The 18,280-nt window shown below is 35.3% G+C and overlaps 1 protein-coding gene across 1 annotated transcript; it reads right to left on the reverse strand.

Moving 5' to 3' along the window:
* Nucleotides 1-619: 619 nt before the first annotated feature.
* On the reverse strand, nt 620-3,181 carry LOC127809149 (receptor-like protein CLAVATA2). The gene has a single exon (XM_052347861.1). It carries the CDS (start codon nt 2,987-2,989, stop codon nt 743-745), a length of 2,247 nt encoding a protein of 748 aa, XP_052203821.1. The 5' UTR covers nt 2,990-3,181; the 3' UTR covers nt 620-742.
* Nucleotides 3,182-18,280: the final 15,099 nt, after the last annotated feature.

The following is an 18,280-nucleotide window of genomic DNA, read 5'->3' on the forward strand; positions in this document are numbered from 1 at the left end:
ACTTTTTACTCTCTACTACTACCAAGAAGTCAAACCCATCAATTGAAAACAATAAGAAAGTAAAGAAAATAGATAGCGCTGATCAAAAGAAGAATAGAAGAGTTTGTTTTCATACACTGCACTTTGTTTGTCCAAATCAATTTATAAACTATGAAAGAGTGTCTGCCAATAAATACAAAATTAAAAAACACAACCTTTTAAAAAATCTTGTCTCTTTAAGAAATAATCTATCTTTTAAAAATGTCACAACTATTCAATATATAAAAGACAGACTTTAAAATTTAAAAGTATGTCTTTTTAAATTTTAACCAAAAGACATGTCTTTTTGTCCCATAATTACCATTTTATTTAAATAAAGTAAATCAAAGAATAGATTATAATATATATATATATCATAAAACTATCAATGATAATATTAATATATATATTTATATATAACAATAGCCTCATTGAGACAACTTGATATAAGTACACCAAAAAGATTGTCACAATAACTCTCCTCCAGCTGAATATAAACTCTCATTAGATTTGCACGTTTCAACAGCCACTCAGAAAGTTTTATATTGATGCATGATGATATAATTTACAAGTCTCCAACAGATAATAGAATCACCAATAATAAGGATAAAGGATTTCCATTTTTATACAACTAGAGGAGCACGAAGAGTCATAAAATGATAATCAAGCAACAAAACCCGAAATAGGGAATGTACAAAAAGATTTTCCCTCATGGATATACACATTAAACTTTTGTTTGAAGAATGTAGTTTCTAATAGGAGCAGAACAGAAGAGAGTAATGACACCAAAGTAAAAGCTAACAAATGCACTTAGACAGAATACCCAGAGTGAAATTGGTCCATCCAATTCTTCTTCAAAGGTCTTCCTTGGCAATGCAGGAAGGCTTTTCGTCTGACACCCATTACTGGGGGACTCCACACACAAGTCTGGATTGCCAGAAAATGCTCCTGGAAACTTCCAATATCCCTGTCTTCTAGGAACGACTCCGGAAAAGCAGTTATACGAAAGATTCAGATCTGTCAGGTTTCCAAGATTGGATATGTTCTCCGGGATCTGACCAGACAATGAATTATGTGACAAATCCAAGGTCCTCAAACTCCACATCTTGTCCAAAATCATTGGAATCTGACCGTCAAGAAAATTGTACGATAAATTCAGATACTCTAAACCATTTAATCCAAACACGCCAACTGGGATCTCTCCAAGTAGTAAATTATCAGATAAATCTATTCCAACTGCTGAAGATAGATCATAACTGAAGCTTAACTGATTGATATCGGAGACAACCGCGGAAAGTTCTATTTGTAGAATCTCTGATGTAAACAACGGTCTGGCAGGCGTTGTTCTGCTTGAGTTACTATCATTGAACCTCAAACTGATGTTAAAGTTGCCATCTGGTATATAGCCAGAGAACTTGTTGCCAGAGAGGTCCAATGTTTGAATTGCTTCAAATGAGAACAGCCAAGTAGGCAGAGCCCCAGTAAACTTGTTATGAGCGAGTGAGATAAACCTGAGGTTCAACCATTTGTCAATTGCATCATTCAGAGCTCCTGAGAGATTGTTATGGCTAAAATCTACAACCTCCAATGATTTGCAGCCTGCTAGTGTTAGCGGGATATCTCCAGAAATCCCATTATTGCTAATATCAAGTATCTTCAAACTATCCAACGCATCAAGCTCTGGCTGAATTTCACCAGAAAGATTGTTATTGCCCAGTATCAGTGCAAGTAGTTGAAAACAACCAACAATGGTCAAAGGAATTGAACCCGACAGTGAGTTGTGTGACAGGTCGATGACTTGGAGGTAGGTTAAATTGCCAATCCTTGCTGGGATTTCACCAGTGAGAAGATTGTGAGAAAGAAACAACACCTGCAAGCTTTTTAACTCCATTATAGGCAGGGGAATATCACCAGAGAATTGATTGTGGGACAGGTCAAGAAGTAGAAGCCCGGACTTATCAGAGGGAAGTGCAATTTTGCTTGGAAGCCGTCCGGACAAAGAATTGAAGCTCAAGTCCAAAACAACCAGCTTATCCGAAAATATGAGAGTAGGAGAAATCTCATATCTCAACCCATTGGAGGACAGATTCAGCTGCCTCAATTCCCGGAGCGAGGAGATACAAGTCGGCATTCCTCCAACAATGGAGTTGTTAGCCAAATTGAGAACCGAAATCGATTCCACAGAGGCGAAAAGGCAAGGCAGAGTACCCGAAAGCGAATTAGATTCGAGGCTGAGATAAATCAAAGACTGATGAAAATCACCAAGATTTCCCCCCAAATTGTTGTGTGACAAATCCAAATACTGGAGTGATCTCAAGTAATACAAGCTTTCAGGAATTTCTCCCCCAAAGGAATTCAGCCCCAGATCAAGCTTCTCAAGCTTAACGGAGAAATTCCCAATCCAGGACGGAATAGTCCCGTTCAAATCATTGTTTCGATTAAGAGAAAGCTCAGTTAACTTGCTCAACCTCGCTAAAGTACTAGGAACAACTCCACTAAACAAATTATATCCAAGATCTACAGTACGAAGGTTCAACAGATTACCCAGACAAGGAGGGATTGAACCATAAAAGCTATTGTGGGATAAAATTAGGGTTTCAAGGGACGAAAGCTTACACAAACTGGAATGAATCGGGCCCGACAAGTTCAAACGAGAAAGGTTGAGTGAAGTGACCCGACTAGTCCGGTTCGAGCAGGCGATCCCGGTCCAGTTGGAGCACTGTGAACCGGCAGCAGCAGCAGAATCCCAACTCGACAAGCTCTGGTTTGGGTCTTGAAGCTGTGATTTGAACAACAGAAGTGAAGATCGATCTTTTGGGTGAAGGAAATGGGTCTGGGTGGAAGCTGCGGAAAATGCAGAATGTAGGGTTAAGGAGAATAACAATGGAATTATTACAAAGAATAGGAATGGCATTTGAGATAGGCTTGGGTTTTTGCAGATTTGGAGACCTAAGACCCGTCGTTCTTCCATGGTTGAAATGCGAAACTGGATTGGAGAAAGGATTTGTAGGGGACTTCGAAGTGCGTGAATCAGAAGCTAAAAGAGAAAAGAGAGAAAGGAAAGCTCAATAGGGAAAGTGGCTCGACATGCAACTATACCTGACCCTGTTGATGTGCTCTGTAGAGAGAGAGAGAGAGAGAGAGAGAAGAATCAATAGGAGAGCTACGGAATGTTCTTCACTGTCTGAAGACAGTCACTTTGAGTCAACTTTGTTTTGACTTTCCCTTTTAGTTCAAAATATACAATTGTTCTATAAAAATAATTTGACTAGTTTTTCTAAGGCTAAATTACTACAAAACAAGGTGTTAATAATCTCACAAATGTCCTTTTTTAACATAAAAGAATTCTAAAATAATAAATTAAAATATTATATTAATAAGATTTAAATTTTACAAAACTTATTTTAAACTCTTTTAAAATATTTTAAATTTTATTTAAATTCAAATTATTTTATTTAAAATTTTGTCTAAACAAATTAAAAAGTAAATTATAATGATCAAAAAAATTTACTTATAATTTTTTATTTTTTTTACACATGAGTTACTCCTCTAATATATATATATTTGAAAATATAAATTTAAAGAAAAAATATATATAGATAAAATTTGCAAGTAAATATTTAATCTTGTGAAGGAAAATGGATAAAATAGAATAAATATTTTTTTCTTAACAAGAAAAAGATAGGGTAAAAAAAAAAGAAATTGAGAAGAATTAGTTAGATATGATGTTAATTATAAGAAATTGAGGTAAGTCAATATATATATATATTCTAATTACAACAATAGAATTTTAATATCCTAAACAACATTATTTAATTTATTTATACTAAATAACGTTGATATGATAACTCAAATATAATGATCTAGAGTCCACTCTATTAAGTTGTTGGGTTGAAAAAATTAAATAGATGAACGCTACCGCATCAACCTTGTTTAGTATAAATTAAACAACATTACTTAGAAGATCAAAACTCTATAACAATATATAATTAATTTGTTTTGAAAAAAAAAGAAGATATAAAACATTGTGTTAAAGGATGATGCAATGAATTTAAACATCTTATAAATACATAATTATCATATAATTCAAACAAAATTGTATGAATCTTATATAATTTGTTAATAATGATGTGCCATATAGTCTTATTCTAATTTTCATTAAAGAATATTAACAAAATGGAAACTTAGAAGGGTGTTTCCAACCTATATAGGGATGTAATCACAAAATTCACCTTAAAAAAGAGAAAATTATAATTTATTCATATATACTTTATTAATAAGGATAGTCAATATAGTTTTTTTTCCTAATTTTTATTAAAGAATACCGACAAAATTAAAACATAAAAGAGTAATAAGAGTATTTTTAAAGCACAAGAATATAATCACCAACTTGTGCACCTAGTACATCTAAGAATGCGTTCTCTTTACTTTTCAATTTTCAATTTTGAGTTTTAAATTTATTTTTAATTTTCTGTTTTGGTAGTCTGTTTTTAGAAAATTGAAAACGCGTTCTCTTCGAAATTTTGAAAATATTTTTTTAATGATATTTTATTCAATAAATTTGATTATTAAGTAAATTATAAATATTTAATGTTAATATATTATTAAAAATATATATACATTTTAAAATTAATAAATTTTATAATATTTTTCCCATTACAATAATAAAATATGAATAAATAAATAAATAAATATGTTTTGAATTTTGAGTTTTTTTTAGATAAAAATACTCAAAATAACCTTTTGTTATTTTGAGTTTTCTTTACAATTTTTTTTTTTTGTTTTCAAAAATGCATTTTTAAAAACAACAAAGAAAACGCGTTTTCATTATTTTAAAAAATTAAAAACTAAAAATGACTTAAAAATAGTAAAAAAAACACAACCTAAGTTTTTTAATATTTAATAAATAAATAAATCGTAGTTTAACAAACTAATGAGACTAAAATTTTGTCGCGTTACACTTTCCTTTGGCATTAATTATCACTAAATATTATCTAATCATGTAAATCACATTCAACGTCATGAAAATTTGATGCCTACTTGCAAGTTAATTAGAAGTCTCTGCTACTCAAACTTCTTTTCAATCCATTAAGCAAACATCTTTTTTAATTCTTTTTTCTTTTTTATAATTATTCTACGTTTTCTTTTTTAAGTTTTTCATTTGTACTTATGAGAAAATTATTTTCAAAAGTAGATGAAAATTACTTCTTTCTTTAAGCTAAAAGTATTAGAGTATGGTGTGTCAAAGTTTTCTAAAGTAATTCTTCAAATGCATTTTATGCCTGGAAGAGTTGTTCATCGTGATCACAAGCATTAACTTATCATCTTTTTCTTCTCAACTTTGGTGTCATCTTAGAAAGATTTGAGAGCAATAACTTTTCTTCTCAAGCTCCTCGTCATTGAGATGCTTTAAAGAACCCGTAAGTTAATTAACTAACTTATATGATTGAGATGCTTTGCTTCTTGAATCCTTATCCCTATATGCTTCTAATTCTTTGGTAGGCACTTGATATTTTGTCTCGCCAACTTATGATTAAATAACATTTGTCAAGAGATTTAAGTTAGTAATGATATTAGTGTTGTTGCTTAAATACAATAATTAATGTATTAAATGAAAACGTCGTTATCAAATCGCTTGAACTCGGCAAGATAAAGAGAATGATTGGAAGGCGCATGGCGGTCCTAGTGTAAACACTCCAATACCTAAGTTAGACACTGATTTAAAAAAAAAAAAAAAAAGTTAGACACTAAAAACTTAACTATCGTATTGAAATCAATCTAAAAAACGTATCTATTTTGAAATGAGGGCCTATCTATTTATAAAGGGGCATGAAACTTTTTGAGATCTATGATATTGTGGGATACCCTAGAAAAATCAAGCCAAAAATCTAAAAATCCAAAGAAGTATTGTAGGAAGGCCGAAGACCCTGAAGAGTCTTCCGGGAAAAGTCCTCCGATAACTCTGAAGAGTTTTCGGGGAAGCCCTGGCCTTAAGCCCTTAAGCTATTCATTCCTTTAAGCCCGAAAATTCTTCTGAACAAAGTCTCTTAATGACTCCGAACAGTCTTCGAGGACAAGTCTCATTAAATGCCTTAAGTCCTTAAACCCCTTAAGCCCAAGGCTCATCCCGAAAAGTCTTCCGGATAAGGTCTCCCGATGACTCCGAAGAGTTTTCAGAGAAGTCTTGTCTAAAGGATTATCTTTCGAGGCATCTCATCCCCAAAGGTACCTTCATGCCCTTTAGCCTCAACCGCAACCTTTTCTGAAATGACCGAAAATTTCTCATATTTTTTTTTCATATACATATACATAAGCTCTGATAAACTTAAATAAAACCAATCACATCTTTTCAATAAGCAGCGGATGTAATGACCCGAATATGGGCCTAGATTATTTTGGTATTTTGGATATTAATGCTATGCGAGTGACATTTTGAAATATTAATTGAAATAGATGTTTAAAGTGTTATAAATATATAAGTATATGATTTTTCAAGTAATTAAGGAAAATAAAAGGAACGAAGGACTAAGTGGGCATATGTGAGTTTCATGAGAGCAAAATGGGAAAATGAGTTAATATAAAAGGGAATTAGAGAGAAGGTCATGCCATTCTCTCCTTCTCCTCGCATCACTCTCTTCTTTTCTCCCTCTCTACTTCTAAGTTCTTCTTCTTCTTCTTGGAGCTTCAGGAAAGGAATTGGAGACTGAAACTAAGGGGCTTTTGGTGGGAACTTGGAGGCCAAGCTTGTGGTTCTTCTTCTTCTCTAAAAATCTCCCATTTGAATCAAAGGCAAGTTCCCATCTAACTTCTTTAAATAGAAAGTTTCCACCTAGGATCCTTGTTGTTGGAAAATTTAGAGTTTTTCCCCTTCCATTGTAATCCTTGAAATGCCCACTTTTGGGTGAAAGTTAGAAAACCCTTCATTTTGGAAAGGGGTTTTTGAGAAATCTGGTTGTTTGAGTCTTGTGTCTTTTTCTTTGAATTTTTGATTAATCGTTCGTATCATCTAAATGGAGACTTATTTATCCCCATGTTTTTAAAAATGAATGATGCATTTTTGTTAGGGTGTAGTTACGTGCATAAATTGGTGAGAATGCATGTATTTTTGGGGGGTGTTCTATAGCTCTCAGCTTCCATTTGTAGACAGTTCTTGGCAAGCTGTTGATAGATTTTTAAGGAACTGTCGACAGGCTTCGCTTAGAGGTTGTTGAAATTAGATACGGAGAGGGTGATTTTAGGCTATCGACTGATTGGCAAAGGCCGTCAACCGTTTTCCCTTATTGTCGACAGTTCCCTCTCGAAACCCTTGAAACTGTCAACCGTTTCCCTTTAACTATCGACTGGTTGTTTCCCCTGTTTCTTGATTTCTTTATTAGAGCTTTTAGATCGCCTCTAATTCATTATGGAAACTCCTAGGAAAAACCCTCCAACATCTAAAGCCTTGAAAATTGTTAATGGAGGGTGGGAATTGAGAGGGATCCAAATATTTGTGCATTTATCGGTATATTTTGTGTGAATGTGGGAAAAAAAAAAGGGTTGTAACACCCCATATTGCTGGTGTTAAGAGAATGAGAAATGAAGTGAGAAACTTCCAAAAATGCCCTTGAGAAGGTGATGAGAATAAGGGTGCCCTATGAGATGGGCATTTTGATAATTTAGATAATAAAGTCCAATAAAGGGTAATTTGGTAAATTAAAAATAATTTCTATGTGAAATTAAGTATGGAAATGAATTAATTTCTCATTTTTGAATTTATGTGGAGATATATGGGCTTAATAATTCACAAAAGGCATTTTAGTAATTTGGAGTGGAATTCCATAAAGGAATTAAATTATAAAAAATAGAAAAAATAGTGAATATTCAATTATGAGAGAAAAATAATTAATTTTTTTTAAATTGGTGAATTAATGTGGTGATGCCACATGGATGGCTTGGATTAAAGCTTGGTAGCCAAGGCCAGTGTCTAAGGATGACACTTAGCAAGCTCTTGTCCAAGATAATTGAGAGATTTAAATAAATGCAAAAGAAATGATATTAGTCTTTCAAATATTTAATGAGAGGTATGATTATGGTGAATTAAAAAAAATTCAAAAGAAATGGTAATTAGTCACCATTAATGGCTTGAAAAATATGGGGATTTAATTAAGTGAGAAAGGAAATAGAAATTCAAGATAATCCAAGGGTGGAGGATTATTCTTGAAAATGGGAAGTGATCTAAGGGATGAGATAAAATCCTTCAAGTTGGCATGGATTGCCAAGTGGATTGAAATGGTTGGCAAAGGCCGTCAACTGTTTTCCCTTGCTGTCGACAGTTCCCTCTCGAAACCCTTGAAATTGTCAACCGTTTCTCTTTAACTATCGACTGGTTGTTTCCCCTGTTGCTTGATTTCTTTATTAGAGCTTTCAAATTGCCCCCAATTCATTATGGAAACTTCTAGGAAAAACCCTCCAACATCTAAAGCCTTGAAAATTGTTAATGGAGGGTGGGAATTGAGAGGGATCCAAATATTTGTGCATTTATCAGTATATTTTGTGTGAATGTGGGGAAAAATGGGCCTATAACACCCCGTGTTACTGGTGTTAAGAGAATGAGAAAGGAAGTGAAAAACTTCTAAAAATGCCCTTGAAAAGGTGATGGATCCTTGAGAATAAGGGTGCCCAATGAAAGGGGCATTTTGGTAATTTGTATAGTGAAGTTTAATAAAGGGTAATTTGATAAATTAAAAATAATTTCTATGTGGAATTAAGTATGGAAGTGAATTAATTTCCCATTTTTGAATTTATGTGGAGATATATGGGATTAATAATTCACAAAGTGCATTTCAATAATTTGGAGTGGAATTCTATAAAAGAATGAAATTATGGAAAATAGAGAAAATAGTGAATATTTAATTATGAGAGAAAATAATTGATTTTCCCTAAATTGATAAATTAATGTAATGATGCCACATGGATGGCTTGGATTGAAGCTTGATAGCCAAGGTTAGTGTCTAAAGGTGACATTTGACAAGCTCTTGTCCAAGATAATTGAGAGATTTAAATAAATGTAAAAGAAATGATATTAGTCTTTCAAGCATTTAATGAGAGATATGATTATGGTGAATTAAAGAAAATCCAAAATAAATGGTAATTAGTCACCATTAATGGCTTGAAAAATATGGGGATTTAATTAAGTGAGAAAGGAAATAGAAATTCAAAATGATCCAAGAGTAGAGGATTATTCTTGAAAATTGGAAGTGATCTAAGGGATGAGATAAAATCCTTCAAGTTGGCATGGATTGTCAAGTGGATTGAAATGGTTTAAGAGAAGAGATGAGGTGGAAGGTGGAGATTAAATCTCCAAAGAAATCCAAGGGCTATGATTTTGTCTTCCCATTAGCCATGGATTGTGTTTCTTTCAATGGCTAAGATTTATTTTTAAAAGAAAAGTGAATGGCCAAGATTATTTTTATTAAAGCTTATGGATTGTGATTTTGGTGAAGGGCTAGGATTTATTCTCTTAAATCCATAAAGATCCAAGGATTAGGATCCATTCTTGAAAGTGGGGAAATTAGTATAAATTGGCAAGTAAGGAAGACTTGTCTTCTTTTGGCCATTTGTAGAGAGAATAGAATGAAGAAAGAAAGAGAGAAGAATTGTCTTCCAAGAAGAGAAAAGAGAAGAAATGAAGAAAGGTAAGGTTTCTACCTTGATGTAATATAAATCCTTTTGTTTCTCTTGAATGGTGGCTTAGTTTTTTTTAAATCTTGTTTCAAGGATCTCTTAAGGAGAAGAGTTGGACATTAAGCTAGGAAATTCTTGAGGCTTCAAAAAATGGAAAAGGTGAGGGATAGTCCCATAGGATGGTGGCTCTCAAGGTTGTAAGTATGATTAATGAACTAATATGTGCACATTGGCATGTTGTTTGTGTTCAAGGACCTATGGCCATGAGGTTGTGTGGGGTAGGGTAGGTTTAAGCCTCAAACCAAGGTGGTTGTAAGGATGTGGAAGCCTTAACTTTATTGCATTGCATGCATTGGCATCACATTTTATATTCATCTTTATGCTTATTGTCATTGCACCCTTACTGAGCTTAATAGCTCATGAGGTTTTACCCTCACATATAGGTTGTCAAGGCATGGGAAATTCAAGAAAAGGATGGGATAGCATGTGGATGCATGAGAATGAAAATTCAAGACCATTGTATGGCTTATGGAAGCCTATTTTGTTGTATTTGATTCATGTAGTAATAAGCACCACCAGTGGGTGTAAGGAGTATTATTTTTTTATTGTGTAAGCTTTTGTGGAAAGAAAAAGTGGGTATTTGATATATGTTGTGGAAGCATCAAGCGTTTTTTGTAAGCCTTATTTATGAAAAAATGGAGGCAAAATTGAATAATTGTGAAGCATATTTATTGTAGTTGTATTCTGGAAAATTTGGGCTTAAAAGCTCAAAAGAAAAAAAAAATGTTTTGAAGCAGCAGGTGGCAAGCAGCAGCTGCGCGGGCGGCTTGCAGCCAGCACACTCTACCAGCCCACAACTGGGCCCCATGCAGGCCCAGGGGTGCCTCGCAAGCCTCACCAGCTAATTTTTTTTAAAAAAAAAATTAAAAATTAGAAATTTTTGGGATTTGGGCCATTTTTTGGTATTAAATTTGGGTCCCAAAGGAATTTTTGAAATAATGGGGTTTTTGGGCAATTTCGTGGAAAAATTTTGAAATTTTTAAAATATAAAATAAGTGATTATTTCCCTTGAAATTGGGGAAAATGAGGGTTATTTTGGAATTGTCGACTGAGGAAAAATTCTGAAGAATTTTTCAAAGATAAGATCTAACTCGAAATTTTTTATGAATTTTTGGAAAAAGAAAATGTGTTCGTTGTGGGCCAAGCTATGATCTTTCCTCTAAAAATCAAGGCCTTAGGTTCGAGAAGCTAAATCGAGACTTTAAAGTGTTGTGTTGGGATCCTGGGCCAATCATCCTTGGCTCATTTTTGGTCGAGCTAAAGAAGGACGATGCTCACTCAGGATATTGGATTGGATCCGCTGTGTTCATTCGGTAGTTTATTTCCAAATCCTTGAGTGGAGCGAAGGGCAAGGCAAAGCCTAGTTCTCACCTAGGTGTTTCTCGATGAGATATAGCCCGACCCTTCAGCATAATTATAGTGACGAGTGGATAATCTGGTTGATTATTCACGAGTAACACCGATAAGTGGGAGCGAAGCATTATAGGGGTTATGGGGCCATTTATGCATATGAACATAACAAGGGGAGATGTTTTTATAAAATGCCCTCAGGGTAAGAAAGTAGTGCATATTCATGATATTGCATGTTATATACATGATCATATGTGTGGACACTTAAACTTTTAGGAAATGGGGTGTTATGAGGTAAATAAGGATATCCTATCATGTCAGTGGGCTCGTACTTGTTGGAAATGTATGCCCTAAAGACACGTTTTGTTTAATTTATGGTAATGATGTTTCTTTTATTCAGTTTATGGCACATATATTATTTGCATTTAATTGTTGGAAAGGTGTCCATGCTATTAAGTAAGTGATTCATGTGATGGGTCGTTCTTCACAGTTAGGCATGAATCATGGGTACTTAATAAGCAAGAAAATATAACTCTTGATCTTTTGATAGAACTGGGCATTCTATCATGATAAGATCATTGTGCAATAGATCCTAATGGAGGATGGCTTGCCTTAGCCAGTAAACAGTCCGTTTACTCTAATTGTACAAGCGCATTTGGAATGCGTAGAGTGGACCTGTGATAGAAGCTAATGACAAAGTACTAATTATCATGGAGCTAGTCTATCACTGCTACTACGTGGACGAGTACTCTAATACTTGAGTATTAGTTGGTGGTCTAGTGAACCTAGAGCTATATTCTTAGATTCATTGTAGGTGAGGTCTGTCAAAGATCAATATCCTTTTGAGTTGGGAGTATGGTTTCTAATTAGCTAAGACAGACTAATACAAGATAGTTTCTATGATTCACCCCCTTGTGATTGTCCAAGAATAATCGAATAATCCAGGGCCCTGGGAACGTGACTTAAGAGTGTGTGCTTCTGGGTAGCTCCCAGTGATAAGCAAGTACATTCGAGTAGTCACGGATTATTGGACTAGTGATCTAAGGATGGTAGAAGTCATTTAGAAAGGTGTTAGTACATTATTCCTTTCTAAATGATGGGTGTTACGCAGAGGGGTATTTTCGTCATTACACTAGTAGGTCAAAGACATGGCATATGCAAAATTATTCGTGGGGTCAGTGTTACCATATGGTGATAGTTGGAACACTTAGAATGACAAAATATAGCTACTAGGTAGCAGGGATATTTTGGTCATTTTAGTAGCCGTGAATAATTTGTCTTTTGGTCCCCGGGGTAGCTCGATGTAACTCATGTATTTTTTAATACATTTGGCTTGTTGGATGAATCACATTGAGAGAGAATTATTTTATTCAGAATGGTCCATTGGGCTAGAATAAAATAATAGTTCATTAGGGTTTTTAATTAATTAATTGGGCTAACCCAATTAGAAAATTAATTAAAAGATCTTGGCCCATTAGGGTTTAGCCCACTAGGGTTTTAACCCTATGGTTCTCCCTATATATATCTCTCTTTAGTTGTTTTTTCATCTAAGTCGTTTTTCATTCTTCTTCACCGAAGAGAGGCCACGAGTTCGAGTCATACTTCGGAAGATCGGAAGGGTGCGTTTGAGTTCTGATGCGACGGAGCTGAAGGCTAGCAGGACAGCCGTCGTCTCCACCACGCGAAGAAGCTCCCATCGCTCCATTCCGTCCGGTAATCCGCCGCAAAAGTAAGTCTCCTAGATTCTTATCAATACGAGGAACGTTTTTTATTTTAAAACGCTTCCGTTGCATGCTTTGTTTCCTCGTTCATGATCCTTCAGTACTCGACTGTGGTTGTCATGCTGGTGGGTCTATACCTGATTGTGGTTATTATGCCAATGGGTCTATACCCGATCGTGGTTATCATGCTGGTAGACTTATGTTGACCGTGGGAGTTTTGGCTCATATTGCCGCCTAGGATAGACTAAGGCGTGGGTGGATAATGTTCCACACTTGATAATGATGTAAACTCATTAATGCATTGGTGTATGACTTGGCATAGGGGTATGGCACATATGATTTTGTTTATAGTATTAACCATTAGGGTTCTGCCTTGGGATAGGGGACATTCTTTTATTCTTGTTATTCCTTGATCATACCTTAATCTATTATGCCTTCATTTGTTGCTTATACTTGCTTAGCCTTGTAGCTCATGTTGTTTCCTTGCATCATTCCAGGTTCAGGCAAAGGAAAGACAAAGGAGGGTGGTGAGTTTAGCCATGCTTGAGCGAGGATAGATATATGTACAAAGTCACTCCAAACCTAAGGTCCTTTGGGTTGTTTTGAGGGTGAAGTGTTGAATGTTGTTTTAGTTGTATTTATTTTTACCCTTCCCATTATTTTGTTATGTATGGGCAATTAAGCCCGGGCAAGAGAATGATGTATAGCTACATGGATATGTGTATCTCTTTTGTGATCTTATAAATGAGATGGAGATTATATGGTTGATTATGGATTTTGTTTCTATACCTTTTCCATGACGACTCTCTCACAGACCTCCTGTGCTAGCTAGAGTTTTAAGAGGCGATTCATTATAGTTTTGGTATCAGAGCCAAGGTTTGGGAGAAGAAGGGACTCTGTACACATAGGATGTTGGGTAAAGTTAGGGCTATATTTGGTAGTCTGGAGTAGAATTGAGTATTAAATGTCTTTTAAAAGTGCATTGGTTGTGCAAGACAATGAGTACTGGTTCTCATATAGGAAGGTTGATGACTAGGAGTCAAGGCCGTGGTCAACCCGTACCTTCAGTTGCCTTGAAATCTTCAGAACAACCTGGGGGAGATTGGCCCCAGGAAATGGTGGAGTTGCATGAGGTCCAGCTAGAATGCAAAGAGTGGTAGAGATGCTTATTGCGGATCGAGCTAGGCATGACTTGGTGCCTCAGGAGACTGAGGGGAATTCAGCTGGGCATGATGAAGGTCGAATGCCAAATCCTATGTTGCAGGGTTTGGGTGAAGATGGGGGAGGCCAGTTGCTTAAAAAATTCATGGCACTTCGACCCCTGAAGTTTAGTAGAGGAACTGATGCCATAGTGGTGGAGAATTGGATGAAATCAGTCGAGAAACATTTGCGAGCTACTAGATGCACTGATGCCCAGAGGCTGCGATTGGCAACCTTTCTATTGACAAGAGAGGTCGAGAGATGATGGGAGACAGGTAGGCAAAGGTATGGAGGCAAGGAGCCAACTTAGATAGGATTTCAAGGAGCCGTCAATGATAATTATTTTCTTAGCTGGATGTGGGAACATAAAGTGTATAAATTTATCAAATTGATGCAAGGTACCAAGATAGTAGCCTAATATGAGGCTGAGTTCATTTCCTTGTCCAGATTTGCTCCAGAACTGGTATCTTCTGAGGCCAATAAGGCAGCGAAGTTTCAACGGAGCTTACAGGTCGAGATTCAATATGCCTTGGCAGGTGCTCAGATTACAAACTATCCCACCATCGTACAAAGAGCATATGCTATTGAAAGGGATAGGGTGGAAATGAGAACTGAGCAGCTATCATCAAAAGAGAAAGGATCCTCCGAAGGATGGAATGGTAATAAAAAGAGAAAATGGGATGCGGGGTCAATGAGAAACCTTCCAGAAGTCCCAACTTGTAAGATCTGTGGTAAGAGACATAGAGACCCTTGTCGTTTTGCCAATGTAGGAGTTTGCTTTTTATGCAAACAGGAGAGGCATATCTGAAAGGATTATCCTCAGAGCACGAAAGTGGCCCCAGATGGAGAGGTGATTTGCTATCGTTGTAGGCGTAAAGGCTATAAGGCTAATGTATGTACTTCATCACCTCAGACTAAAGGGTTTAGACTTGGAATACAGGACCATAAATCAGCTTAGAGGGCTTTTGTAACACCCTGCCTCGTCGGGCATGCCATTATATGGGATTTATTAGGATGTTTTTTTCCATACCTAAGATCAACACATGGGGTGTTCAAAGAACAATCTTCACATGCTCACAAAAATCCCAGAGCCCTAGTCTTGCCTACTTAACTACCAAGTTCAATAAACTTAAGCCAAGTAAGACATATCATTACGCAACGGAGATAACAAGATTTAAATATCATAGATTACCAAAATCGTTCAAACATATTGACTTCTAAATCAAATAAGGATTACATGACTTGAAAAATATAAATAGTAACTATCATGCTCGCTTACTGATAGTCCTCAAATGGCCATGCCTTTGCCCTTGCTGCAATCCCCGTCTGGAATGTTTGAATGTTCTAGGGGCACAATCCAGATTAGATGCTGAAACATCTAAGTGATGGCATAAAAACAATTTATATATAATGTATGTATGATCATGAGCATGGCATATACAAAACAACACATACGTCAACATGAGAAAACACATCAGCATACTTAATCCCCAAGGTGCATATCGACAGTCACCCTTGGAGACCTATTCCACAACTCTAACGCTTTACAATAAATTTTGGTTTTCTCTACGAAATTTTTCGTAGTTAAAAATTCAATTTTCGTAGCAAAAATTAATTAGCTACGAAATTTTATTCTTAGCATGAATCGTAGCCAAAGCCTCGTAGCTAATAGTATTTAGCTACGATTTAACGTTTCATAGAAAATAATACACTTTTCTCTATGATCAGAGAAACGTAGAGAAAGCATTGATTTTCTACTACGATATATATCATAACTAATTATGCTGATTTTCGTAGTTAATGATGACATTTTTCGTAGCAGATAACATAACTTTTACTACGAATGTCAAATTATAGAGAAAATATTTATTTTTAACTATATCAAATCGTAGCTAATCATACCAATTTTTGTAGCAAATTAATTTTCACATAGCAATTTTCGTAGCAAATTTTTGTAGTAAATTGATAGTCACATACCAATTTTCGTAACAACTTAATTTTCTCTACCAATATTTTTATAATCAAAAATTAAATTTTTGTAGTTAATTTTATATACAACTAATATATCACTAAATTCAATTTCATCAAAAAAAAAATCTTATTTATTAAAAAATAATATTTTTCTATAAACATACCCCAACAAACACTGTTGATATGATGAAAAACAGATAGGAAACACCACAGGTATAGATCAAGCAACGAAGAACTTCAATCTATCAAGAACAACTACAGACCGAACTGCACGAACAGACTAGAAGACTAGCTAGAACAAAGCAAGAGACGAACAATCTTCAAAACCCGCTTCAGAACCAACCTGCGAGCAGAAACCCCAATCGAAGAACCCAAATCAGTGAGAATCCAGAACTGATCGTCGTCTTCTTCGTCGAGCGCAACTTCATCCTGCGAAAACACGTTCTGTACTTTGTCTATGGTGTGAGAAGGACCGTCTAGAACTGCATCTGGCTGGGCCTGATTCTGATCGCCTAGCATTGTCTGTTCAACGACATGGTCAAAGAGGAAACCCACAACAACAAGTTCCTCGCCATTGTTAACCGGATCTTGATCTATTTCCTGGTTGGATCGATGTTGTGGTTGGTGAAAACCTTAATGGTGAAGGTTCTAGCATCTTCCTTCCATGTTAGCACCTTCTTTGACCGAATCCAAGAATCCTTATTCAACCAATACGTGATCGAAACGCTCTCCAACGCGCCTCTGGTCGACTTGCAGAACGCCAGGGAGGACCATGAGAAGGCAATGACGGAGATCCAGCAGCGAGAAACCCCAGTCAGAGAGCCCAGATCTGTGAGTAGACTTCTGATTTTATCGAAGCAGAGGAGAAACCACCATTGATATACCGAGAATCCTTCCGTTAAAGACATTCATAACATAAGATCGAGAAATCAGAACCGAAAACACAAAAATGAATCTGAAATCACAATGACCCATATGCAAACCACATCGATTGATCAAAAGACCATTTGAATCGAAGCAGGAGAGCCCTCGCTGCAAAATCGATAAGGCAAACAACCCAAATCAATCCAGTCGCGAAAATATGAGTTTACACGATTTACACAATCAAATATTTTCACATTAACTCCGTGCAAAGATTTGAGAGTTTGGGAGGTTAATTTTTAATTAATTTGATTTTTTTAAATGTATATTTTAGGGGGAATGTTGCCGCTCATTTTTTTTTATATTTTTTAATTTTTATTATTTTGAATTTGAGAAAAAATTAAATTTATCTTTTAATTACAATTTAATAATTTTGTAACAAAATTTTATCTTTTTGCTACGTAATTTTGAATCGTAGATAAAATTTTAGTATTAAAATATTATATTTAGTGGCAAAAAAATTTATCTCATTTAAATTGCCTACGATTTAATAATTACGTAACAAAATATTAATTTTTTACTACAAAACTTATAGCGTAGATAAAATTTTCGTAGTTAAAAACTATCTTTGGTAGGAAAAATTTTAGCTCCTTTGAATTATCTACAATTTAATAGTTTCGTAACAAAATGTTAACATTTTACTACGAAATTTGCAACGTAGAAAAAAAATCGTAGCAAAAAAGCTATTTTGTTGTAGTGACAGGATTGACATAGAGATATCCTCAAGAAGACCCCATCCCGTTCCACCAAACATTATGACAATGACACAATCCCTACATATCAATGTCATGAATACCACACGCCATGCGTTTTTATGAAACATTCTCAGTTGATGCATTATGTACAGAATATAATATGCTCAATATGCTGTTGAATCAATTAATTTGGCAAAGCACTCACAAGGCATAATTCATGGTTTGGAGGGTAAAATCGCTCACTAACCAACCATGACCCACAGGTTTGGAGGGTAAAACCACTCACTAACAAACCATGAGTCACCAAAATCATTTATAATAAACTTAAACCAAGTACTGGATCGAACCACTCACCTTAACTTAGCCTCTCAAGCTTCCTTGGTATGCGTGCCTTAACCTCAAAATGTGTGCTCAGATAATTTCCTGGCTTTGACATGCTCATCTAGCTCCAAATTAATTCCTAGAATTTTTTGGAGTTTTTCGGAAGCTCTTCCCTATTTTTTTTCCTATTTTCCCTCATTTCCTCTTTTTCTTTATATTTTTCTTTTCTTCTTTTCTTTCTTTCTACTTCTTCCTTCCTATTTCCTGCACATGAACAGAGCCCTGCGCACAGCCACCCATTGCCTGTCGCCTGGCCTTTACTGCCCGCCGCTTGGGCTTCCACCGTTCATCGCCAGCCTC

The sequence above is a fragment of the Diospyros lotus genome, chromosome 9 (genome assembly GCF_014633365.1).
Source record: "Diospyros lotus cultivar Yz01 chromosome 9, ASM1463336v1, whole genome shotgun sequence".
NCBI lineage: Eukaryota > Viridiplantae > Streptophyta > Magnoliopsida > Ericales > Ebenaceae > Diospyros > Diospyros lotus.

Excerpts from the sequence above, each read along its gene's own strand:
- LOC127809149 (XM_052347861.1), bottom strand. The coding sequence starts at position 2,989 with ATGGAAGAACGACGGGTCTTAGGTCTCCAAATCTGCAAAAACCCAAGC.